The following is a 26,162-nucleotide window of genomic DNA, read 5'->3' as shown; positions in this document are numbered from 1 at the left end:
TGTTCTCAGATCCAAGGGTTTGGGTCTGTGGTCACCTATGCAAATTGGTGAGGCTTTTTATCCAACATTTCCCAGGAAAGGGGGGGTGCAAGTGTTGGGAGGATTGTTCATTGTTCTTAAGATCCAAGGGTCTGGATCTGTAGTCGCCTAAGCAAATTGGTGAGGCTTTTTACCAAACCTTGTCCAGGAAGTGGGGTGCAAGGTTTTGGGAAGTATTTTGGGGGGAAGGACGCGTCCAAACAGCTCTTCTCCAGTAACCAGTATTAGTTTGGTGGTGGTAGCGGCCATTCCAAGGATAACGGGGGTAATATTTTGTACCTTGGGGAAGTTTTGACCTAAGCTGGTAAAGATAAGCTTAGGAGGTTTTTCATGCAGGTCCCCACATCTGTACCCTAGAGTTCAGAGTGGGGGAGGAACCTTGACAGTGCATAACTGATTTCTACTTTCTGAGTAGTTTGCCTTACCATAAAGATTTGTTAGATAGACTAATTTGCTGAGTAAGCAAATCTCAAACACCTTCCACAGGACTAAGTCTGCATACCCATTCCCTGTAGTTCCACTCCATCTGCTGAGCTCTTTTATGAGGAGATCCAGATGTTCATTCTAACAAATTATGGCAGAGAGGGGGCTGGCCCCATTTCCCTTTAAAAGGGACCATTCACACTGTACCAATTTATTTTGCTGTGTGTGTTGTGGACACTTTTACACTGGGGATTGGATTGGAATGAGAGGCCCCAATGCGAACACCTACACATGGGCTTAATTTTACTACCCTGAGTAGTCACAGGAGTAAAGTTAAGCATGTGCGTAAGTGTTTGCAGGATCAGGGCCATATTTTGTTGGAATGTTTACCTGATAGGCTCCAATTCTGCAACTGCTGTGCCCACATGCAACCCCATTGTCTTTCCTAGTGTTGTATATAGGCACACTAGTATGCATATACAGATCACAATGTACAGTTGGATCATATTTATTTATTGTAAAATGCTTTAAAGATGAAATGGGCAATATGAACTGCTGTCTGTGAAAAAATACCCTTTTATGCTCCCCACCTATGCCCTACTACTCATCATGACCTGCTGGCCTTAATTCCTTATATATTATTCATATTACTACCCATACATATAATTTTCTCATAAAATAGAACTGGACCTAGGTTTGATCTTCCCCAGAGTTTGGTATTCAGCAGCTGCTCCAAGGGTTGGTCCATTCCATTCACCAGCAGCTAAGTTTGGATTTGTAGGTTGACTTCTATACAGTGAGGGGGGGCTCCACCAGCGGGTTCAGCCCTTTATGGAGCATGTTCCCAAGCTGAATAATTTGGATCTGGGTCTGAACTTCTTTAGGGGGTATCAGATTCTGGCTCCGGGTGGCTGGTTTGGCCCAATCTTTAATAGCTACAGCTGGGGCTAGACATTGAGGCAGGACTCTGGATCCCAAGTGCCTGAGTTCTGGGCACATTCAGACCCACAGAGGTACTGTGGCACCCAGCCTCTCTCAAGCGCGGGGGAAGTGCCTGTCCAGCTGCGGGGCCTGGCCTGGCTCCCGGGCCCATCCCTCCCGCGGTCTCCCCGCTGCCCGGCGCTCCCGGGGGCGGCGCTTACAGTCACCCCGCACCCGGGGCCGAGGCCGGCGGCCAGCAGAGGGCGCAGCGCGCGGGGTTGGGACTCCGGAGGAAGCTGCAGCCGGACTAGAGGGGCGGGGAGCCGGCGGCGGCGCGGGGTTCCCGGCCGCTCGGAGGCGCCGCCATGGACCGGTTCGCGTGGGCCAGCGGCCTGCTGGAGATCAACGAGACCCTGGTGATCCAGCAGCGCGGGCTGCGGCTTTACGACGGGGAGGAGAAGGTAAAGGGAGCGCCCGGCTCGGGCCTAGCGGCGGTCGGGGCCTAACACCCGCCCTGGCCCAGAGATCACCACCGGTACCCTGGGCAGGGGCAGCCGGGGCACCCCGCCCAGGAGCCCCCCGCTGCTGAGTGCCCCGGCCACGGAGCCCTGAGCCAGCCCTGGCCGCCGCAGTGCTCCTCTCTCTCTGCCGGCCGGCCGGGCTGCCCCCCCCCAGCGGCGGGAGCTGGCTCGGTGTCCGGTGGATGGAGCTGGCGGTACCGGCAGGAAGCTAGGTCCTGCCGGGTGTTTTTGATGCGAGGGTTGCTTTGTGGTAGGCCAGGAACAAACAGCCTCTTCCTTGAGCCGAGAAGAAATGGAACCGCCTGGTGGGTCAGGGAGGGGTTCGCACTGGACACCCAACGTGCTGCTTTAGTTTTTAACTCCTTTCCCTAATCACAGCAGTGTAGGGCAGGAAGGGACCCCACGTCCGTCCTCTGTCTAGCATGCTGCATGTCTGCACTCCCAGCGGGGCAAAACCTGAAACGCCAATCGCCTTGTTAGAAACGGCTTGCTGTTCTCGGGCGTTGGTACCCTCGGGAAGGGAGGGCCCTGCCGGGTTTCCTGGGGGAAAGTTTATACAGCTGAAAAGGAAGCTTGTCCATATCAGTGTTATCCGCTGGTAATAATTCTTTTTGTGGCTTCATCAGCTTGGCTGGCTTGTGTTAACAGCAAAAACAGGGTGTTCTCAAAATATTTGATTAATTAGGGTGCTATATTATGACAACATATAATGCTTCAAAAATCAATGTTTACCCAGCTTGTTTGTTAAATTTGTGGTTAACTTAGTATCTGTTTTTTTTGGTCAAGGTAAAGTTTGATACTGGGGTATTGCTGCTTAGCACACACCGACTGATCTGGAGAGATCTGAAAAATCATGTAAGTACCCCATCTTTTTTGTACGTGGGTTGACTATACATTCCGTAATAAACCAATAACTTTTAATGATGCGACTGTGCGAGAAAGAACTAATTTTTATGTGACTAAACTTTTTCCTCACTGTGTAAGTGCCTTATGCTCACAACATGGAGAGGTAATATAGTCTGATCAACTGGGGTTGGAAATTTTAAGATAATTTATCAACATGTTCATAGCCCACTGAGTAACTCATTCCTTTTTCCCTCTTCCCCCAACCATTCACACAGACCCAAAAACAACACAGAAAAGACAAAAAAAAAAAGAGAACCCATATAAAAACATCCATACTGGGTCAGACCAATGGTCCATTTAGCCCAGTATCCTGTCTTTAACATTGGCCAGTGCCAGATGCTTCAGATGGAATGAACAGAATAGGGCAATTTTGAGTCATCCAATCCTAGCTTCTGGCAGTAGGACGGTTAGGGACACCTGGAGCATGGGGTTGCGTCCCTGACCATTATGGTTAATAACCATGGCTTATCCTCCATGAACTTATTTAATGCTTTTTTGAACGTAGTAATACTTTTGGCCTTCACAGCATCCCATGGCATTCCACAGGTTGACTGTGCCTTGTGTGAACAAGTACTTCCTTATGTTTGTTTTAAACCTGTTGCCTGTTAATTTCATCTGGTGACACCTGGTTCTTTTGTTATGTAAAGGACTAAATAACACTTCTTTACTCTCTTTCTCCATACCATTCATGATTTTATAGACCTCTATCATATCCCCTTAGTCATCTCTGAATCTTTTTAATCTCTCCTGATATGGAAGCTTAATCATTTTTGTTGCCCTTCTCTGCATCTTTTCCAACTCTAATATATCTTTTTTGAGATGAGGCAACCAAAACTGCATGCAGAATTCAAGGTATGGGCATATCATAGATTTATATAGTGCTATTATGATATTTTTTCTTATCTATCCCTTTCCTAATGGTTCCTAACGTTCTGTTAGGATTTTTTTTTTACTGTTGCTGCACATTGAGCAGATGTTTTCAGGGAACTGTCCATAATGACTCTTAAGAACTGTTTCTTGACTGGTAACACCTAATTTAGACCCTATCATTTAGTATGTATAGCTGGGTTTATTTTTTCCAACATGCATTACTTTGCACTTATCAACATTGATTATCATCTGCCATTTTGTCACCCAGTTTAGTGAGATCCTTTTGTAACTCTTGGAACTCTAGGAACAAGTTACTCTTGTAACTCTAGGAAGACTCTGCCTGTCTTCCTAGTCCTGCATGTGGAACTGGAAGCATTTCAGAGAATGCTACCATGGAGGTCCTGGACTTCAATCTGTTACCTAGGAGCCTAAATTTGGCCTCCAGAACCTTTCTCCTACCTTTCCCTATGTCACTGGTACCTCCATGTATCAGACCACTGGCTCTTCCCCAGCACTGCACATAAGTCTGTCTGGATGACTCTTGAGATCCACAACCTCCACACCTAGCAAGCAAGTCACTATGGGCTTCTCCCATTTATCACAAACCCAATTATCTGTATTTCTAATAATCAAATCCCCTGTTACTATTACCAGTCTCTCCCTAATAATGAGGGTCCCCTCCCCAAGAGGAGTTTTCTCCTTGCGAGAGGATACCATGACATCATCTGGAAGGAGGGTTCCAATTATGGGATTGTTTCCCTCTGCTCCAGCTTAATGTTCTCCTTCCCTGAGACTCTCATCCTGCTTAACAGCACAGAGGCTGTCAAACTGGGGGTGGGACCAGTGTCTCTGAAAGTCTTGTCTGTACCTGTCTCTCTCTCTTTGCTCCTGCAGTTCAGCCACTCTGGCCTCAAGAGCCTATATAGTCTCTCTCAGGGTCATGAGTTGCTTGCACCAAATGCACACATATACCACCTGCCTACAAGGCAGGTAATTGTAGATGCTGCATTCAGTGCAATTAACTGGATAGCCCCCACTCTCTCGCCAGACTTGTGCCTGTTTTATTTTTACTCTCGTGGGGTTTTTGTTTTCTTTTGTTTTTTGTTGTGGAGGGAAGTTATTGGCCTAAGTTTAGTGTATCTGCCTCTTTCACTCCCTCTCTAAACTCCCTCATGAAACTCCCCATGTCACTTCGGAGCTGGCTTTTTAAACCCCTGTTCTCCCTGTGGTAGTCCCGCCCCCTTGTTGAGGGATTAGGGATCAAAGCGTAGCAGGTTAGAGCCTTGCTAGTGAGCTCTCAACCTAGATTTGCAGGCCGCTTGGCTCAGTACACAGGTCCCACAACAGACCACACTGTAGGGCTTTCCTACACTTAAAATGCTACAGTAGCACAGTTGCGCTGCTGTTGTGCTTCAGTGTAGACACTACCTACAGTGATGGGAGCGATTTTCCAGTTTGGTGGAGGTATTCTACCTACCTTAGAGGTCATAGCTAGGTTGATGGAATTCTTCTGTCGATCTAACAGTGTCTACGTAGGTTCTTAGGTCAGCATAACTATGTCACTCAGGGATGTGAATTTTCTAGTGTGGACCAGACAATAATCTTTAATCAAGCAAGCACATAGCAAACATATTCACCCCAACGGTCACACAGGTCTGGTCTACACTACAGACTTATATTGGTAGAATTATGTTGCACAGAGGTATGAAAAATCCACATCCCAAGCAACGTAGTTATCTGACCCAGCCATGGTGTAGACAGCACTGTGTCGGTGGGAGAGCATCTCCCATCGACATAGCTCCTGCCTCCTGGGGAGATGGATTAACTATGCCAACAGGAGAACTCTCTCCCATTGGGGTAGAGTGTCTTTATTAAAGCACTAAAGTGGCAAAGCAGCTGTGCTGATGCAGCATTTTAAGTGTAGACTTTCCCGTAGTCTCTCCTCCTTCACCTGGAGAACTCCCTTGCAAAATTCCCATTTGCTGCTTCTGTTCACTAGCTAACTACATGACATAAAGGCAGAATACTAATTAGAGATTAAATTTCAGCATATGAAAGTCCTTCCAACAAACATGGTAGTGTTACAAACATGGTAGTGTTACACTTCAATTGTAGATCCCTAGTTATAATCCCATGAGAGGTTTCCGTGTGTTTTCACATAAGTCTCCCTGGTACTATTTATTTTAAAGTGCGTGAATGCTTTCTCTAGAGATGCAATCTGATAAAGGGCAGCGTCCTAGTAGGGATGTAAATATCAGTTAAAAAATTTATCTGGTTAAATGATTAAAATTATATTGTTTAACCGCTTAACTGTTAACTGAGGTTGCCCTGGTGGGCTGGCGCAGGGCGGCTGGGGCTGGGATCCCGGCGGCTCGGCCTGCTGCTCGCGGATGGGGTTGGGGTCCCACCTGCCCAGCGCAGCTGTGGCCAGGGTCCAGCTGGCCTGCCTGCCTGGTGTGGTCGGGGCCGCTCCAGTCATTTGGCCTGGCGCCACCAGCCGGCCACAGGGGTTAACAGTTAAGGTCTGGTTAATGGTAAGCCTAATGCTGACTGGTTCACCCTTTAGATCCCTACGTCCCATTCTGTTCCTCAAGGCAGAGACCTGTTTTTCCAATCTATTAAGATTGGTGGTGGCAAAGAAAACAGTCTAATATACATCCATGTTGTCTTAATTTGAGGTCTGTTTTTCAGACCAGGAATATCTTTTTACATACCAGTAGTCGGGTTAGCTATGAAAACCATCGTTCTGTACATGGATATCTTCTGAAAAAAATTGGTAGATTGCATCTAAGACTTAAACATAATTTTTGTTGGTGTTCTCAAAATAATATATAGAGCCTTAGTTAACAATTGTGTTAAATATGCATGAGCTGGAAGAGAATCCATATTTTGTCACTTAAACCATAGTGATTTGTAATGGAAACAAACTAGGTACAGTATAAGGTGGCTTGTGCCGCCACATTCCGCTTGTCTACTATCAATACTCACCCATCCCTGCCTTTTTTCAGTGCTGTTAAGATTTATCCTCTTCCTCAGCATACAAAGCAAGAGAGAATCTGAGGATGTGTACTAGAAACTGTTATCCTTGAGACTGATCCCCCATTATTCAAGTAGGTAGAAATCCACAACCCATAAAGATCAAAATCAAACAAGCATTATGATGGAAATCCCTGTCCCAAAAGCCCATTGTCACTGGAAGCATCTTCTTTAACAAAGCCCTAGAAGACAGGATAACAACAAATTCTGAGGCTACCCAAAAAAAAAAAAAAAAAGTCTTATTTTGGAGTTGTGACTAGAGTTCTGTTGTAAACCATACAAGTTTGCTGGGCTTTGGGTCACAGCCTTGAAATGTCCCTGAGAGCAGCGTACTACTAAGGATGGGGTCTTATGCCATAATTTTCTTTCCCATTTCCTTTTCTCACCTTAAAAAGCATGAGAACAATGGGGGATGGAGCAGCAAATCTTCCTAAAACTAGTCAAAATGCTGACAAAAGAAACAGAAGTTAAACAGACCTGATGAAGTCCTGAGTTCTGTTCATGCCCTGTCTCTGTTTCTTTTTCACATGGTATCAAAGTAATGTTACTTATAAAAGAACAATTTATACAGGTATTGCCCACAAAATAACTAGGTCAAAAGAACATTATTAAGGCTACAAAGTCAAGCACTCCGTTAGGAATGCCAGAATTAAGGTTGCCTGTGCAATCTTAATTTGGCCCCCTTGTGAGTATGCATTATGATAGTCTTTAAATATATGATCACATACTATTTTTCCAGTCTCTACTGAGCATCTGCAAACTGCGATTTTTTTCAAAAGCTTGTAACTTGACCAAGTGTGGGTGGATTTTCACAAGGATGGCAAACAGAATATCTCCGACCCAAATTTCAGGTCCCTGCTCCACAAGATAGGGGTGCTAGAGCTGTTTAAAGAAAAAGTTCTAGAATTTTTTAACATGGGCAAAACAATGTATTTTTTCCATATCCTTGCTCTAGGAAACAGCCAAACAGTTTTGCCTGAAATTTTCCAAAGTAATTCAACCTGAGGGAGACAGCACAGGAAACTTCAGCCCAAATGGTTGAAGTTTGGCAAAGTTATAAGCATCAGAAAACAGGGTCTCAAAATGGGAAATGTCAGGCTACTTTTGTAATAGCCCCACCGATAATTATTTTTAGGTATTGCATCTTCTGTGAAAACAAAACTGTGACAAATAGCAGCAGCCGTTTTATAGCTGCTGTACAGTCACGTACCATATGTATTTGGTCAGTACGGGAAAATGCTGTGATTTCCAAAATACTGAATTCTTCCTAGTTTGATGCATAGATGTGTAGTTCTAAACTGGTGTCAATGAGAATGTTGGGCATTAGAAAATAAATACAAATAAATTCTGTGATCTCAGACACCTACTGCACTCTTAACCCAGCTGTCTGTCTGTATCGCCTCCTTTTGCTTCTTTAGCAGAACATCTTACATAGCCTGCAAGGATACCTTTATGCTTCGAGTCAGTTCACCTGTTTTTGGACTTAGGAACTTAAAAAATGGGATATCTACAAGAAGCAATTGTTACCTTTTGTCATTGTCTTTGCCAGCGTTTAAGATCTCTGTAGTGGGGTCCTTGACTTACCTGTATGTGAAGCATCTAATTCTTTCTGACCACTTTACAAATAATAATAAATTTGTACACCACCTAAAGTGCCTAGACATCCAGTGGCTGAGTTAAGGACATTGTGTCAGTCCTAAGTCCCTTCCTTGTCTGATTATCTAACAATTTATACCTTCATGTTCACTTTTTAGTTTTCAGTTTAAAGTCCTTTTTAAATAGTAACGTAAGGATAATTTTCTATTGCAACCAGCGTCATCTTCTATATGAAATGGCTTGTGGGAGAACCTCCTACAAATATTAGCACTGTTGACTTTTTTAGTGATTAAAAGAGTATGAAAATTTATTTATTTATTTTACAAGCCATTCAAGAAAATAGTTCGTAATTTCTAGTTGTTATTCTGTGTTCCTTATTCTAGGAATGCTGCATTGCTATCCCTCTTTCTCAGATTGTCTTCATTGAAGAGCAGGCAGCTGGCATAGGAAAAAGGTAAGGTGTGTGTCTTTCACTTTGGAAGCTTAGGCACATAGGTTATGTGCCATGCTCAAAATCACACAAGAAGTCTGGTAGAGCCCAGGAATGTAACCCAGATGTCCTGATTCAGATACAAGGATCAAATGGGGGAGAGGGTCGTTATGAAAAATTGTATGTGTGTGACTTGATTTGCTAAATAATTGCCCTGTAATCAGTGGTTAAGTTTGTGATTCAGTCTTCCGCTCGTAGCAATGAATAATTGGGTTTATCTCACTTAATCAGCAGTGCCATGGTGATAGGTTAGTGTTCAAATTTAGGTCTCAGACCAGGTCTCTTGCTCTGCAAGGCTGGTTGGGAGTAGGAACCCAGGAGAGGAGCATACTGCTCAGTTCTCAGCAGATGTAACTTACACCATCATCTAACCTGATTCTGAAGGAAAGACCAATAACTGGGACCCTCTCACTTGACAGATAATTAGAGCAGTATGATATGTGTTCAACAAGAGAGACGTTAACACCGAAGGAAAAATAAAGCTTTTATGAAGAAGTGTGCCTGGTCTACATCTGCTTATGTCTGTATCCTGGATGTTATAAGCAGATCAAATTGTTTCAGCCTACAGGCTGAAACAATTATCCCATCTGGTAGAACCATACACTGGGGCTTGCGAGATCTGGTGCTAGAGGAGGTGACTAAATAAGAGTAATAACAAAATAGATATATTATTAAAGCTGGACAAGAATAATAGAATTATTGTGATGAAATGAGATGGGGCTATTATATTTGCTGAAACCGTGCTCTTTCATGAGTTGTTTTGCTGTTGGGCTTCATTCTAGACCATGTTGCTTTCATGCATACGTTAGCCTAGGATGTTGGTTTTGGATGAGTTCATATGCAAAATCTTCGGCTGGCACACATGGTGAGATAGTTTAAACATAATATTGAGACCTTTTTGTTTCCATGAGAAAGGTAGTGTGTTTTGGCAGCAGCTGTGAGTCACTGTAGAGCCTTTTGGGGTTATATTGCAGGTGGGAAGCCTTAATCAAAAGTACAGCTTGACAGTTTGTAGTTCAATTTTTTTTTTTCAAGAATCTTTGTTTAATTTTCTAATATTTATGCTAGATCATCTTCTGAGAGTTGATTGTACATGTGTTTTATTATTAGTGAGGTTTTATATTTTTTAGGGGTTACAGTATTTTTATTATGAAAATTCTAGTATAGCAATAAAATAATATAATATAAAAATATATTATTATTAATGTGTTGTTTAATGTACTTGACTCTTATTAAAATCCTGAAGGATTATCTGAAATGTTCTGAATGTAAAATAACCATCAGTTAATATAGAACTAGATTAAGCTTTTAAACCTGACTCGCACGATTAAGAAATATTATTTTATAAATTAGGGATATATCTTTTTCTCCCCTCCATCTTCTCTCCCTACACCTTTCCTTAGTGCCAAAATAGTGGTTCATCTTCATCCAGCTCCTTCAAACAAAGAGCCTGGCCCATTCCAGAGCAGCAAATATTCCTACATCAAACTTTCTTTCAAAGAACATGGTCAGATTGAGGTATGTGTACATACAGTGCAACCAAATAGGTTAAATGTTTTGTCACAAATATTTCTGCTCTCCCTGTATTAGTGATACTATTCATCTTGCAGTATTTGCTGTGGAACTGTGTGTGTAGGAGGCCTTGTCAATCAATAAACCATCACCACCCACTAGCATTAACCCAAACTAAACGAATGGGATTGCTCCATTGCAATTCCATCCACATGGCTGGATTAACGTAATCTCATGGTAATGGTATCAGTAATAACTGGATTGCTCAGTTTTTTTTATCACTTTTGGACAGATACTGAGGATGGAAATTTCAGTCTCTTTAAGTGAAAGTTTTGGAAAGTTATGACTGTCTGAATGTGTTTAGAATGGAGATATGTAATCATGCATGTTTAAGTCACAATTGTTACAGCTACCATTGAAATGTATATGATTGCATGGTCTGTAACTTTTTTTTATCCTAAAAAAAGGAAAAGTCCAGTATAAATGTGACATTGATATTTAGTTTGATATTTAGTGGAATTCATTTTGTTGATCTCTGAGATGTTAAATATTCTACAAAACTTGGATTGCCTTTTTTTTTTTTTAAACATATGCAGTTCTATAGGCGGTTGTCAGAAGAAATGACACAGAGGAGATGGGAGAACATGCCTGTTTTTCAGACCGTTCAAATTAACAGGGGTCCACAGGTACTTACTACATGCTTGATACTCTCTTCTTTATGTTAGACTTCTCTTCATATTTGAATGCTTAGGTTCAGATCTCCAGTCTATTGTGTCCATTTTGTGCTGCCAGCATAGCCATCGCCCACATCAGCTCCTCCCCACCCCTGGGCATTCCGAGGTCAGAAAGGGGGCATGGCAGAGTTGAACTCCACCATGGCTGCTTCTCCACTGGCATAAACTAGAGCTGTTCTCTTGCAGTTCCCCCTTGTACTGGGTCTGAGCAGCTGGGTGTCCTCACTGTATCTGAGAAGAACTCAGACACAATTGGGAACCTGCCGTTAGGTTACGTAGTTAAATACATTCAAAATAGAGTTAATGGTATTCTCAGAATGGCACAAAAGCGAGGAAATTCTAATTTATGAGTGAGTGTGGTGTTTGGTTTGATGTGCCATTTGTAGTCTTCTAATAATGTGTAGGTATTGAAATTCTGATGTAAAATAATCATATTCTGTGTAGAAACTTCTACAATATGAGACACACAAGGAAGATGAAGGATGGAGTTTCAGCCTTAATTTTATACTTTCTTGGTTTTGTGGGTTCTAGACTCTTTACATTGCTTTAATATAGTTGCTTGGAGTCTGTGTGTGTCATATGTGTGAGTAGCTATGATTTAAATGAACAGTTTTGATTATTGGGAATATCTTCAAGATTGCTTTCTTTCATCTATTTCTGTATTTTGAGATCATAAACTCTTTGAGATCATCATCATCTGTATTTGGAAACTGCTGGTGACATTTTGGATACAGCCATCATATTAATGAGTTACAGTAGGGAGGATGGTGCTGTTGTCAATGGTGACAGAGAATAGGAGGGGACAGAGAGAGTTCAGTTTGGCAATGTTAAGTTGCCCATGAGACATCTATGAGAAGCTGTTGAGACTGGCTGAAATACAGGATTGGATGGAAATAGGTCAGGAATGGAAAGGTAGATTTGCTCATGTCTATGTAAAGGTGGTAGTAGAAGCCACGTGCACAGATGAGATCGCCTAAAGAAAAGGTGTAGACCAAGAAGAGGAGGGGATCAAGGACTGCGACTTCTGGGACACAGAGAGTTGGAGAATCTAAAAGAATGAGCAGAGAGATGGTGAGAGAACCAGGAGAGGATGGCAACTCAAGGATTTGCAAGATTTTAAGGTTTCAGAGTAGCAGCTGTGTTAGTCTGTATGCGCAAAAAGAACAGGAGTGCCACAAGTACTCCTGTTCTTTTTTCAAGATTTTATGGAAAGTACTATTGAGTGTCAAAATCAATAGGGAGGATTAGGAGAATGAGGGTGGAGTTAGAGATCTGGAGGCTAGACCAGGAAGAGGCTGATAAATTTAACATGACTCTCCAATTTAGTAAAAGGATGTCACCCCATATGTTGCATGTATGTGTCACATATTATCTGTATGACGCACTATCAATAAATGGGGTGAATGTCCAATCTCGTACCCTTCTAAATCTCCCCTCAGAGAAACCTATTCAGACTGTGATGGAGCAATGGGGAGAACAACTTCCTAAATCCAGGATCCTCACTGAAAATGCTCTACCTCTAGGCTCGCTCCAGTTAAACTAGGGAAGCATCAGTTTGCGCATCCCAGCTTATCTCTACTGTCTCTGTATCCTACATGAGATGCTGTGTTATACATCATTATACTAACAATTTAAATAACGTGTTTTTCCTGTAGTATTCTGCAGCAAATCTGTATTCGGTGTATTTTTCTTATTTGTAGAAAGTTATTGTAGATAAACTATGACCTTGACTTAAGGAATGTTTTTCAGGAAATTAGATGTATTGTAGATCATTAACAATCATTACATTTTACTTAGTTCTTTGTGGGACGTTTTCCTGTGTTGTAAATATAAGCTCTTTCATAGGGAGGTGGGTGAGAGAACTCTTAACATTTGCTTCCTTTTCTTTTCTTTAAACTATTTTATTTTGCAGGCAGGAAGAATAAGGGCTGTAGGAATTGTAGGTATTGAGAGGAAATTAGAAGAGAAGAGAAAAGAGACTGACAAAAACATTTCTGAGGTAAATACTGCTCAAGTTTCAAGGTCAGCCACCTGCATTCCTTCAGACTTTCTTCTAGATGTAGCCGTGTACTGTTTCATCAGTAGAAAGTTTTAAAACTCTGAAAAGATTACACGTGTGTAATTTACAGTTATGTCTTTAACTGGCTTATCCCAGGTGTTTAAGAATATTTCATTTAAATGCTCCATTTCAAGAGGCACATTCATTGGTGCCAAATGCTTTGTATGTTTATGGATTTCAGTGCAGTTGAAAGGCAAAGTTCAATGGCCTTTCAGGGGGGGAAGCAGAACAAAGAGCCTTCTACAGAAAGGGACCGGTCCAACAAGACTATTGTCTTAGCAGGTCTAATTATGGATCAGATGAAGATTAGATATTCATTTACCAGGTGTATTGTTCAAAGGGGTTTTATATATGTAAATAATTATTATACAGTAAATTTATCTAACAGAAATTCATATTTTTAAATTTTAATTTGTTTATAATTATGCATGGCAAAGTGTTCAATAATCAGATGTCACAGTAATTTCTGCAAAAATATTTTCCAAAGAGAAAACAACTGCTTTTCCCACAAACAGTCCCATAGTTGAATTTGAGATATTACATGTACAAGAGAAGCTTATTCCTCCCCTGTCCACCTCATTCTTTTCCTCTCCTTAAAAGCCTTTTGACCAGTGTTTCTCAACCTTTTTGATACAGGGGCTGGCTTGCTGCCTTCCTCAACTGTATCAGGGAGATCTCAGGGACTGGCACTGGTCCACAGACCAGTAGTTGGGAAACACTGCTTTAGCTCTATATATAATGGAGCCATCCCGAGACTGCAAATATTCATCAAAGAAAAGATTATACTGGTTTTGTCACAGTAATAGAGATGGATTTGAAACATCACGAAGTCTTCATAAATTAACTATAACAAATTCATTCATATGGCAACTGTTTGTATCACAACATAGCAAAATAAAAAAAGACCTCACGGATCCAGTTTACAGGAAATTTGTACCTGCTTTGTGAACACTTTTACTGTGATCTTCCAGTTATTACTAGCATTAAAGGGTGGTTGGGTTTTGTTTTTTCTTTTAGTTGTTTGGTCTGCCCCCTCCCCCCCATTTATGAAGAAGGTAATGAATGAAGTTACTTGTGTATATAGTTCAAAAGGTATTGTCTGGTTATTTTTTCCTCACTGACTTTGTCAGAGAGTAAAAGAAATCCATTTGTGTGAGTTGTATGAGCAAAGGAAAAACGTGATTTGTGAAATCCTGCCTTCCCCCAGCTTTAAATGTTATAAATGACTTAATTTCAAAAGTGGTGCCCTGGGTTCCACGAAAAGGTTTCCTGCATCTGCTGTTCGCCGCTGATAAGAATCCAGTTCTTTAGCCTTTTGTTTATCTGAGGAAGTTCCTGTTAGGTGTGTGCACATTCCCCTTTGTTTCCAGGCCTGCCCTGAGTGAATTGGTCAGAGGAGGAACTATACACAACATGCTATTTATTTAGCTAAGTCAAGGATTTTTTTTTTAATGGGTGATGTTTTCATGCATGTTGTTGAGATTGGAGTTAAACTAGTAAAAGCCTGGATATAAAAATTTTTTGTTTGTTGATATTAAAATTCAATACGTAGAAGCTCCTTAATTCATGCTAGTGCCTGGGAGACACATTACGAATGTACTGAATTTGGCAAATTAGCAAGTTTTCTTTTTAAAAGAAAAGACACTGTATCACAAATATGTGTGATCTGACAATGGTAATTCATTATTTTATGGGAATATATTATAATTTCTTTAACACTCCATATTAAATTTTTGCCAAGATGTATGGGGAGTGATTGTCATTTGACTATGTGGACTAGAAGAGACAAGCTGGGTGAGGTAATATATTTTATTGTACCAACTTCTTTTGGTGAAAAAGACAAGCTTTTGAGCGAAACACAGAACTCTTCTTCAGGTCTTCAGGATTAGCAAAAGTCTACTGTGTAGATCTTTACATTAAATGGAAGCCATGCTTTTGTTACCTTCAGATTAGACTATTAAATCGTTGGGACCATAGGCTGGCTACATTTGTGGTCTGTAGTGGTGTTCTGGCTGAGTTGCCCTCTTTATAAAAGGGAGGTGCTGCCCTCACGGATCTAACGCTGATGGTTCTAGGGTTCTGGGACTCCCCACATGCATTCACACACACACACACTTGGTCCAAAATAATCCAAATTAATGACCACCTGGACATATCGCAAAAGCCATTTATTAGAGAGGATTTTGAAGGAGGGATGAGGGTTTGTCCTTGAGACAGTAAAAGTGCCTTTCTGTGGCATTGATATATTGATAGGCTAAATTCACTTTTTTCATGTGTATGATTATTTTTATGCTGCTGGGAGGTAATTGTAAATCTGCTTACTTGTTAACACACTGAAAGCATTTGTTTGTTTTTTATTCTTTAAATAAAATATGAAAAAAATGAAAGGTTTATCTGGTGTTATGTGCTCCATATAGCAATTTTATATTTGAGAACTTCACACCTTTATTAAAGTAACTTGTATTTTAAAAATCCTGAAAATAAATAATTTGTCCTGTGATGGAAATCCAAATTTTTACATGGTTTTTGTAGAAAAGTTCCATAAAAGTTCATTGTAGTAAAAAATCTGATACTTTATAGAAATATTTTAATTTCCCCCTGTTTTTATCAGATCTAGCAAGTACAGATTTTATCACAGGGTGCCTTTTATCTAATAATGCATTTCATAAGCCTGATTTCAAACAAGCCTTAATTGGGATCTTGTTTTGTGTTAGCAGAATTTAGTTCAGTTAGACGTCTACGTACCTAATTGCTTCTGAGAATCAAGTATTTAGATGCGTAAATTTTGCCTGCAAATAATTTTCAAAGCTTTATGTTTTCTTAATTAAGAGTGGTGTGAAACGAACCTAGCAATCCATCTCCCTTGTTATTTCCAAATGAACTGTGATCTTGCCTGCTATTTTAGCAACGTCTACTGATAAAAGCAGAATTGTGATGTCACTATGAGCATTTCCACAGTTGTACTATGGGCTCTCCACTGGCCAAAATTAGGGGTAGGTGTGTGTGTGAGTGTGAGAGAGAGTAAATAAAAAAATACACCTAACGTTTTTAGGAAGAAGGGGTAAACTTGATGAATTTAATTTAATTCAACTCTCAGTACTTTAGCTCTGAGCTCTGTTATTTACATTTTGTAAATCAGTATTAAGTAGAAATTAGTATGTGTCTTCCATGCAGGAAACCAAAGGATTGTTTTACTTTCCTGTATACTTTCTGTTGTCCTTGTCTTGTCTGATTTTAATTATAAGCTCTCTGGGAAGGAAAAATGCCTGTTTGTAAACCAGAGCATGAATTTATAACTCTATAAACACTTTGAAATGATAACATGCTGGTCTAAAGCATTAGGTGCCCTAATATTCAGAATTCTTGGAGTTTGGGAAGATCATTGGAAAAATTACTTCATTAAATCATTTAATTTCTTTAGGCAGACTATATTATAATGTCAGTTTTTCATTTTAGGCTTTTGAAGATCTCAGCAAGTTAATGGAAAAGGTATGGGATGTGACATTTACCAGCACATCTATCTAAATTTATACCAATTTCCTAACTTTTAACCAAAATGTCTGAATACACTGCTGAAAGCTGACATATTTGTGTGTGTTTTGATAGGCTAAGGAAATGGTGGAGTTATCCAAGTCAATAGCTAACAAAATTAAAGAAAAACAAGGTGACATCACAGAAGATGAGGTAAATATGCTTTCTTTCTAGATTTTCACAAAATGCTTTTTTGTCATTTCACGTGTAAACTTAAACAGCTATTGTGATATTCATAATGTACATAAATAATATTTTACTAATGTCCCATTGTTTCTTGACTTTTATTTAATGAAAAGCTTTCTTTATACAATACATCTGAGCAGTGGAAAGAGAAGACAGTCAGTCCATCTGAGACCTTGTTTCAAAAATAACTAGTATGAAGTGATTACAGGATGTGCACGTCTCTTCCCCACTTAGTTTGCTTTAAAAGGGGTCCGAAATGCTCGCTCCATTAACTAGGAGAAGACGACAATTTTCTGTTTTTTTCTTTTGGAGATTTCAGTGTCCCTTACAAATTTCTGAAGACTTGTGTAGAGCTTGTCACCATTTTGATAAATTTATATTCTGCCCAATAGTTGGCATTGTGTATTTTCAAATCTCCCAAAATGCGTTGAAGTCTACTATAAAAACAAAAGTGTAAAAGTTTTTTTTTTTAAAAATAGAACTGTGAAATAACTGATACAACTTGCTTTTCTTTTTTATGTAGACTATCAGGTTTAAATCTTATCTGTTGAGCATGGGTATAGCTAACCCAGTTACCAGGGAAACGTATGGATCTGGCACACATTACCATATGCAACTGGCAAAACAACTAGCTGGAATACTACAGGCACCACTAGAGGTAAAGCCCCTGAGATGCTCTTTTTGTGCATCTTGATGAGTTTTTAATGCAGTGCATTTCAGTATCATGGACCTTGACAATGTGTCTCTTTTCAAGATCTAAGATTTCAATAATGCAACCTTAAATTCAGCTTTTAGAGGAGTCATCATTTTGCCTTTGAATAACATTTATTCTCTTTCTCAGCAGAAATATCTAAAAGGAATTATGGGAATTTTTATTTGTAGTAATGATTTCTCATCTTCCATGTAACAGAGTTTGTGTGATAGTTCTTTCATAGGTCTCAATTAGTAGTCGTCTTTTCCCCGCCGCAGGGCCTTGAAAATACTGTGGCTACAGAATTCACCCCTTGCCACAGAATTGTGCTTCTGAATCTAAGCTATTATTTTAAAAAATATGTTTCTGATCTATATGGTTGCAATACTAACTTTGAATAAATGAATAGTGCATAAACCAATTAAGAGTTGTCTTCTGTGACTCAAAAGTATGAGCAGCTCCATTAAGAACAATGTATTGTTAACTCTGAAACTTAAAAATAACCGTTTCAATGTAAACTTAATATATATCACTGCTATAATACAGGCTACTATAGAGATTTTATTATCAATTTTTCTATTTAATTCAATAAAATTTCAGTTTTTAATTTATCTGAAACTTGTCTATTTGAAAAAGGATATGCACATTCAATATGTATGTGAAACTCACATACTGTACTATCTCTTAGATTTTTTGTCTTACGTTATAACCCTGTGAGTTCGAAAAACAGAAGCTTGATAAATTGGTTAAAAGATTTAATATAATGAAATTCCATGTACTTTAACATGTATTTTAACCTTCAAATAATCCACAATTCTTGAATTTTATAATTGGTATTCTGCAATTTGAAATTATTAAAGAAAATTACAGTTTGAACACTGACTTATAATTTAGATATCATTGATCTTGTCTGTGTATGTTTTTAAATCAAGCTGATAGTTTATCTTCTCTGCTTTAACATGTCACGTGGTGATTAAAACTTTCATCCATCCAAATGTTTTATTATATGCAAAATAGTGTGCTCTATGTTCTAGGTTAATACTATTTCACTTATTGGCTTCATGTTTCCACAGGAACGAGGGGGAATAATGTCACTTACAGAGGTATATTGTCTGGTAAACCGAGCTCGGGGATTGGAGGTAAGAGACTGATTTTGTGGTATTCTTTGACTAAATCTGCTTGAGAAGGAACTTGAAAGAAAGAAATGTCAAACAAATCTTTAACTGTCCACCACATGCAGTCCAGCTTCTTAAAATGATGGATGTATTGCTGTTCTTGTAATGGAAAATGGAGCTTTTGGGGGGGACGGTTCTCCATCTTTCTGCTAATATTCAATCTTTGGCCATCTTCCATAGTATGTCATTCTGATGTGCCTTTCCTGTAGTACCAGTAAAGGAGGATGACAGCTAGCATACGAAAATGAAACATACAAAAAGGGGGAGTCCCTCCTCACACAGGGAAAGTAACATGAGGGACAGACACAGAAATAATAAAAGAAGCGGGGGGGACGGGGACGACAGTAATCAAATAAATTACCTGAAGAGACAAGTCATGAACAGGAGTAATGTAGGGAAGAATAGGAAGAGAGCAGAAAATGGAGTAAGAGGGTGAGAGAAGGCTGCAAGACATGGGGGGGAGATGAAAGGCGTAAATGCAATCGTGTACTACGTCATTGCTTGTTCTGTTATTTTTTTCATCTATAGTTGTCTGTCTTCTTTGAGTGTGTGTGTGTGATACCGTGTATTTAACGTGTAAAATGTGAGTAAATATGTTCTTATTTTTAAATAGTTGCTCTCTCCAGAAGATTTAGTAAATGCTTGTAAGATGCTAGTGGCACTGAAATTACCCCTAAGGTAAGAGTCCTTCACGTGTATTTCTAAATAAATTTTCAACTGTGGACCCTTGATTCCCTTATACAGACACAGTTTGTGAAATGCCTTACCTTCCAAAATCCATTTTAATGTAAAATGTGAACCTATTTCTGTGTGTTACTTAATCTTCTAAGAGGTCAGTATTAATTCAGTTTCCTATGTAATTTTCTTTACGTTCATAAACATCACTTGTCTATTGATCCAACTTAAAAGGACCCCCTTGCTGTATTTTGTGAGCACCTATCACTCTTTAATATGTATTTATCCTCCTACCACCCCTTTGAGATAGGATTACCCCCAATTTAGGAATGAGGAACTGAGGCATTGAGAAGCTAAGTTATTTGCCCAAGGTCACACAGGTAATGAGGAGGGAATTGAACCCAGGTTTCTTATGTCCCATGGTTGCACCTTACCTACTGGACCATCCTTCCTTTCCACAGATGTGACCTACAGAAATCGATTCACATGGTCTTTCTTCAGGTGCAATTGATAACGCTAACAAATACATATGTGCACCATTGTTATTCAGCATGAACAAAATTTACTTCCGTTTCATCCAAAACTAAATTATGTGATCACTAAAAAATACAAATGTGGCTGAATTTAAGTTGCCGGGGTTTTATTTGCCAAACGTATATTTTCAGGATGTGAAAATAAAGCCACTTTGGTGCATCGTTAATACATTTGTTCACCTTGTTCAGTTAATTATTCTTCTGTTTTTGTTTGTGAAGATTCAGCAGTTGATTTTTATGTTCAGTTTTGCTCTTCCAATTTTTTTCTTTTAGTTATTACAATGGATTCGTTGACATGTTATCACATTTAGATGTGTGAAACTAAGAGACTGCTAAATACACACATTTTTCCGTTGTTGATATTTGCAGATTTGAGTTTTTTTGGTCTTTTCCCTTTGATTTTTAGGCTTCGTCTATTTGACAGCGGTGTAATGGTGATTGAGCTCCAGTCCCACAATGAAGAGGAAATGGTGGCTTCTGCTTTAGAGACAGTATGTGAACTTCATTTCCTCCAGTAATCTGTCTGCTAGGAAAACTTAGACACATTAGGTGTAAAACTTGAGGTACAGGATTTCCTTTTGAGCTTTTGAAATACAAAATTTTCCACTTCCAAAATCCTAAAACAATATTTTGTACTTAAATAGCATTTTTAATCTTTAGAGAGCTGTACACACATTAATCTTAGGGCAGGTCTACACTACCACTTAAGTTGCTCTAACTTACATCACTTAGGGATGTGAAAAAGCCCGCCCCCCCCCCCCCCAGCCAGGCAGTGCAAGTCTTGTGCTGTCCACACTGGCACTATGTTGGCAGGAGATGCTTTAACACTAATATAGCTTCCGCTTCTCACCAAGGTGGAGTAATTATGCCGACAGGAGAGTGCTCTCCCATTGGCAGAGTGTGTCTACACCAGACGTGCTGCACTGATGTAGCGCTGTAATGTAGACCTGCTCTAGGTCACTGTTCATTCCTCAAGGAATAAATCTCTCTTAGAGCTCTTGTAAGACTTCATTACCTTAAAGTCCTTCCTCAAATCTTTTGCATAGTAGGAAGAGTTTATTTGGTGTCATGGTAGTTGGCTCATACATTAACTACCGGTAAGTAAATTGGGCTTCAGACGTTGTGTGGTTTGATTGAAAGTATATTTGAAAGCAGATATTAAATGTAGGTATAGAATGTGGGCTTGTTCTTGCATTTATACGTTAACGGAACATAGTATGTGCCATACATATTTTACATTGAGTTTGTTACTTTGAGGAGACTACCTGTGTTAGAGGGTACTGCGTAGAGGTAGTCTTGATCCATTAAAAAGGGGTAGTAGAACCTGCACAACATAGTCAGCCGATACTGGTTCTGATTTTTCGCAGGAGTGGGTGGGTGAGATTCTGTGGCCTGCATTGTGCAGGAGGTCAGACTAGATGATCATAATGGTCCCTTCTGACCTTAATATCTGTGATACATTTTGATACGTGAAATGCTGTTACTGCCACATCATCTGCTGTGTTTCCCTTGCACGTTATAGAACATAGCACACACTCTTAATTTTCACAAGCTGAGAAGGCTACATATCGGTGTTTCCAAAAAGTCCTGTCAAATGAGAACATTTAGTGCTAGCAGATGCACCTTTGCTCTTGAGACTGGAAATGGACTCCTCAGAATAATGTATATAAAACCATATGTGCAGAACAATGTTCCTTCATTAAAAGGGATACTTTAAAACATCAAATACGGTCTCAAAACAAATGCCATAGCTATAACGCAAATAACACCTTTGTTATTAAAATTGAAATATTTAAATTCTGATTTATCTTTTAGGACATTTCATGCATTTTTGTTAATTTTCTGCATTTCTTTCAAGAAAATAGACTCATTGGTTTTCCTTTTGTTTTTTTGTCAATTTTATGGTGATGGTGTATTAATTTGTTGTCTTCAGCAAGTGTGCTCAGCATTGTAAAAAAAACACATTCCCTTCCTCAGGCAGCTTTAAACAGACACATGGACATTATAAATAAGGTCAGACACACAGTGGAGAAGGTGGATTTATCATGAAGTGGTGCAGATTTTTGACATAACACTAGGCTTCATAGAAAAATATGCTGTAAGGAATGGACTTGAATTAAGAAAGATGGGTGTCTTCCAAGAAAAGAAAGCTCCAGGGATATAGGCGTTGAAGAAGACACGAGTGGGTTACAAAGGGAACAGGACTGAGGTTTGAGTGGAAAAAACAGTGATAAGGGGGAAAGGAGGAAGAAATGAGATTGGAGATTAGTTAAGAGCTCACTTGTGTATAGTCTCCCAGATACAATAAGATTGTGTTTTTGAGGGAAGATGAGAGGAAGCCAGTGTGGGGATTGAAATAGGGGAGTGGAATGGTTTGAGTGGCAGGTGAGGTAGGAGAACCAAAGGGGTCATCAACATAGAAGCTGAAGTCACTTGGGACTTGGGAAGGAAAATTATTACGACCCATGGGTCATATTAAATTGTGCAGTTTACTCAGTATGCTCTGTGTTTCACCCCTAGGTTTCAATGGTTTAGCTTTACCACATCTGAGTATAGGGCCTACTTTAATCTGAGATTCTGTATAGGATAACTCCAACATAATTAGAAATTGCAGTGAATAATGCAGAATAAATCCCTCAAATTATGAGGGCTGCAGGAGAAGGCATGTATGCCTGGGTCGGAAGGCTGCTTGAACCTGCAATAATGGAGAAATATAAGAACAATTCATTTGCATGAAAACATGGCTTCTCCTGGGCCTGCCAAAGTCCTGAGACCTAGTGAATGCTGGTTTTCACAAGTTAGTACTGGGACAGTGGCCTTTTTTAATTAATTAACCACAATTCCGTACCCTCCTCCTGGGTGACTTCAGTTTCTAAACTGAAGACCCTCCAACTTTGGTGCCTTTCATTTCCTTTTCCAAACTTCATTGTTGACAAAATCACTTAGGGAAGACTAAGTATGACTGTGCTGTATAACTATTGATTGCACAAGTATATTGCTATTTATGGGCAATTTTTTTTCCCACCCACTTCTCACAAGTTATCTTTACACGTACACATACACACACACACACAAAAGAGACACACGGTTTCATTTGTTTGACTAGTTCCTGTCCTTTTCTGCATGCTTCCTTTTTCATACTTAGCACACTTCTGAAACACTACATAGTGTATTGGACAAAAATTGCTTTTTTTTTTTTTTAAAACAAAAATGCAGATAAAGCAGTAGTCTTCACTAGGGATTTGTTACCAATTTGTAACAGTTAACCCTCTGAACTGAGACTGAACTAAAAGAATGGAGAAAATTCTTTCATCCTGTAATAGAAAGGAAAAGATCAACACTATTTTAATGCCATGCTTTTCTCTTTGATAGGTATCTGAAAAGGGTTCTCTTACAGCTGAAGAGTTTGCCAAGCTTGTGGGGATGTCTGTTCTTTTAGCCAAAGAGAGGTAAATATAATTTTTAATAACTCCTTGATTATCATATTGCCCTTACCAAATATTACAAGAGTTCTTTCTCTTTCTTCAGGCTGCTTCTAGCTGAAAAGATGGGCCATCTTTGCAGAGATGATTCAGTGGAAGGCTTGAGATTCTATCCAAACTTATTTATGACACAAAGTTAACGATATTGTAGTTCATGCATGTTTATCATGTAATGGTTGAACACAAGAGAGCAGAAGGGGGAGCCCTTCAAATTACAGATTTTAAGATTTTGCTTTGTTAATCAAGACAGTGGTGAATATTGTGATGAAAAAGCTTTTTCAGCTATTTCAAATGCTGAGTGGTTTTATATGGAATGGAGAGGAATATTACAGAAAGTAACAGGAATCATGGAGTCAGAATCATCTGATCTCAAATTGGCAAGCTGACATATATAGTCAGCGTAAGTTTTACTCTATAGTCGGTTTAACTTTTCACTTCAGGAGAAGTGAGATGATTTCACAAGAGTTAAAGTGGAGGAAATATCCTTTGTGGTCTGTTTGCAGAGGCAAACAGTACATAGAACATTGTCATTTACTGCCTACAGATGATAACAAGGAAATAGAAGTGTGTACATTCCAAAGCAAGCTTCCTCTCTGTACTCTCCAACTTCAGTATATTTTGTGTGTCTGTGAGTTCAGATCAGAGACATATATCCATAGGGATGAGAAATGTGACATGGTTTATGCATGTTGAGGTCTGAGGAACAAAGCAATATTGAATGCTCCCTTTTCCCAGGAACTATAAAAATTTTTCCTAGTGAGGTTCCCAAATTCTGGGAGTCGAAGCCCAGGGAATTCTTTATAGATATAAATAGAAACTAACCTATGTTATGAAAATCTGGAAAACATAGTGTTTAATGTGTCATGTCTAATGCTAAATAGACAAACAAGAAGTATTGTGAGTGCAGAGTTCCTCGTTTCTTTGCTCTCCCTCCCCCAAAAAGCTTCATTATGTTGCTGTTTGTGTGTGCTTTTGCCCGCTCCTTTAGATAGTGTTGAGGGAAATCAATTATTCTGTCACTACATCCTGTCCAGCAGCATAATGAGCTGTTTTTCCTTTTGCACTTCTAAAGAAACGTCATTGATCAAAGCTGCGTACCATGTGTCTGTCTTGGAGAGACGGTTGGTTAACTTGCATATCCTTAGTCTGCAGAAACCAGTGCTTTAATATTAAAAGGAGGAACAAAAAAACACACACGTTTACCAGTCAAGAGGTGTAAATCCTTTGGTTTTACCTAAGCTGTGGATTTACAGAATTCAATTACACAGCCATAATTTTCTGTCACTCCTGTAGACTTGTATATTAGTTATATGTTTTAGAAGAGCTAAAGTTACATAGATGATGGTAAGTGGATGTCAAAGGCCCACATGACCAATTATGATATATTATTGCAGAATTCAGTTCAAAGTTTGGATGAAGACCACATTGATGTAGCTTTGAATTAAAGATATGGCAATAATAATCAGATGGAAGCTAAAAGAAAGGAAATAGAGAGGTTCTTTTAATTGTCTGAAAATATTTCTAGAAATCTTACAATATCACCACAGTTTGGTCAAGGTTGAAGGGCCTACCCACGCTCATGTTTTTGATAGAGGTTTGAAAAGTTACTGTTTACCTGTTTGTTTTCCCATGTACCTCTGCTTTAAATTTGCTTGTGTTCCTCTCCCATGCCTTCATTGCAGGATCTTGTAGGATGCTCATTTGGAGCAAAGACATGCTGTCCCCTAGTGCATCTCCCTAGTTAGCTTTCATGCCGTGCTCTCTTAGGGCACTGTTCTTGCATTTCCTCAAGTGGAGGGGAGCCAAAACTCATTGATCAGGCAGGGAAAGGAATTACACGGGGAAGCACTGGCACCAGGATATTCTTAATGCTCTGTACTCTCTCTGCAGCAGCTTTGTAGGGATCCAGATTTATGGGTGGGGACGGAGGGGCCAGTTGAACTCCTCCACATTCTCTGTTTTTTCACCTCCTCCAAGTAAACAATGGGACAGATCTGTACAAATTACTCTGGACAATGTACTCTCAAAGAGTTGAACTGAGAAGCAGAGAGGACACCTAAAGTGGATGTTCTTGCTGTCTGTGTGTTGCTGGAGAATCATGAATGTTAGGGAAAGATCCACTGGTTTAGGTGGCTGAAACCTTCTTTATAAGGGGGCAGCTTTTCCTCTCCACAGTCATGATGCAAGTGTAAAAAGAAAATACCAAATTTACACTCCTAGCTTCCATTCCCCTACTCAGGAATAACCCACATAGAGCCCTTAGTTTGTCTCAGTTGAGCAATAACGGTACAACATACATCTTAGCTTTAGCCTTATGGTACTTCCTTGGCCTTTTTTCAAGATAAGTCCTTTCTCTTTGTATAGGGAGAGAAAACTTCATGGGTTAAATTATGTGGCTCGTTTAGAATTTAATTGTATATATTAGAAAATCGTTGCCACAAAGTAATAAAAATAAACTGATTTTCTTAACGTGTCTATTTCTGTTTTCTAAATGCTTTGGGGAACTTTGAAGCCACAAGTCACAGGCCTGGCAGTTTGATAGGATAAGTTTTTAAATTTTCACTGTCTGATTGTATCCTTATGGATAAGATACAATGTATCTTTTGCTGGAATGTAGTGGTTAGACACATCTCAGCAGAAGTGCCTTGTCACACTTCCATCAGGAAACATATACTTCCGCAGAGCTCTAAACATTTATTTTTTTAGTCCCTCAGTAGCCACTCTTCCCACCGGTATATAGTTTAGGGTTCAGCACATGGAACCTCGGGTCCGATTTTAGCCC

The 26,162-nt window shown here is 39.6% G+C and overlaps 1 protein-coding gene across 2 annotated transcripts; it reads left to right on the top strand.

Moving 5' to 3' along the window:
- The first annotated feature begins 1,564 nt into the window (after positions 1-1,564).
- Positions 1,565-25,849, top strand: VPS36 (vacuolar protein sorting 36 homolog). Of its 2 annotated transcripts, XM_073342838.1 has the most exons (14): positions 1,566-1,844; positions 2,691-2,759; positions 8,696-8,766; positions 10,206-10,320; positions 10,911-11,000; positions 12,961-13,047; positions 16,564-16,596; positions 16,714-16,791; positions 17,348-17,482; positions 18,589-18,654; positions 19,304-19,368; positions 20,305-20,389; positions 23,271-23,347; positions 23,427-25,849. In XM_073342838.1, exons 1-14 carry the CDS (start codon positions 1,749-1,751, stop codon positions 23,518-23,520), a joined length of 1,161 nt encoding a protein of 386 aa, XP_073198939.1. In that variant the 5' UTR covers positions 1,566-1,748; the 3' UTR covers positions 23,521-25,849. The 2 variants fall into 2 exon arrangements, with proteins under 2 accessions (XP_073198948.1, XP_073198939.1); XM_073342847.1 differs by lacking the exon at positions 16,564-16,596 and having other exon boundaries at positions 1,565-1,844.
- The last annotated feature ends 313 nt before the right edge of the window (positions 25,850-26,162 follow it).

Source organism: Lepidochelys kempii, chromosome 1 (assembly GCF_965140265.1).
Source record: "Lepidochelys kempii isolate rLepKem1 chromosome 1, rLepKem1.hap2, whole genome shotgun sequence".
Taxonomy (NCBI): domain Eukaryota; kingdom Metazoa; phylum Chordata; order Testudines; family Cheloniidae; genus Lepidochelys; species Lepidochelys kempii.
This window is presented reverse-complemented; position numbering and strand designations above follow the sequence as displayed.

Excerpts from the sequence above, each read along its gene's own strand:
- VPS36 (XM_073342838.1), top strand. The coding sequence starts at position 1,749 with ATGGACCGGTTCGCGTGGGCCAGCGGCCTGCTGGAGATCAACGAGACC. Across the intron at positions 18,655-19,303 it reads ACCGAGCTCGGGGATTGGAG|TTGCTCTCTCCAGAAGATTT; the intron begins GTAAGAGACTGA and ends ATTTTTAAATAG. Across the intron at positions 20,390-23,270 it reads TGGCTTCTGCTTTAGAGACA|GTATCTGAAAAGGGTTCTCT; the intron begins GTATGTGAACTT and ends TCTCTTTGATAG.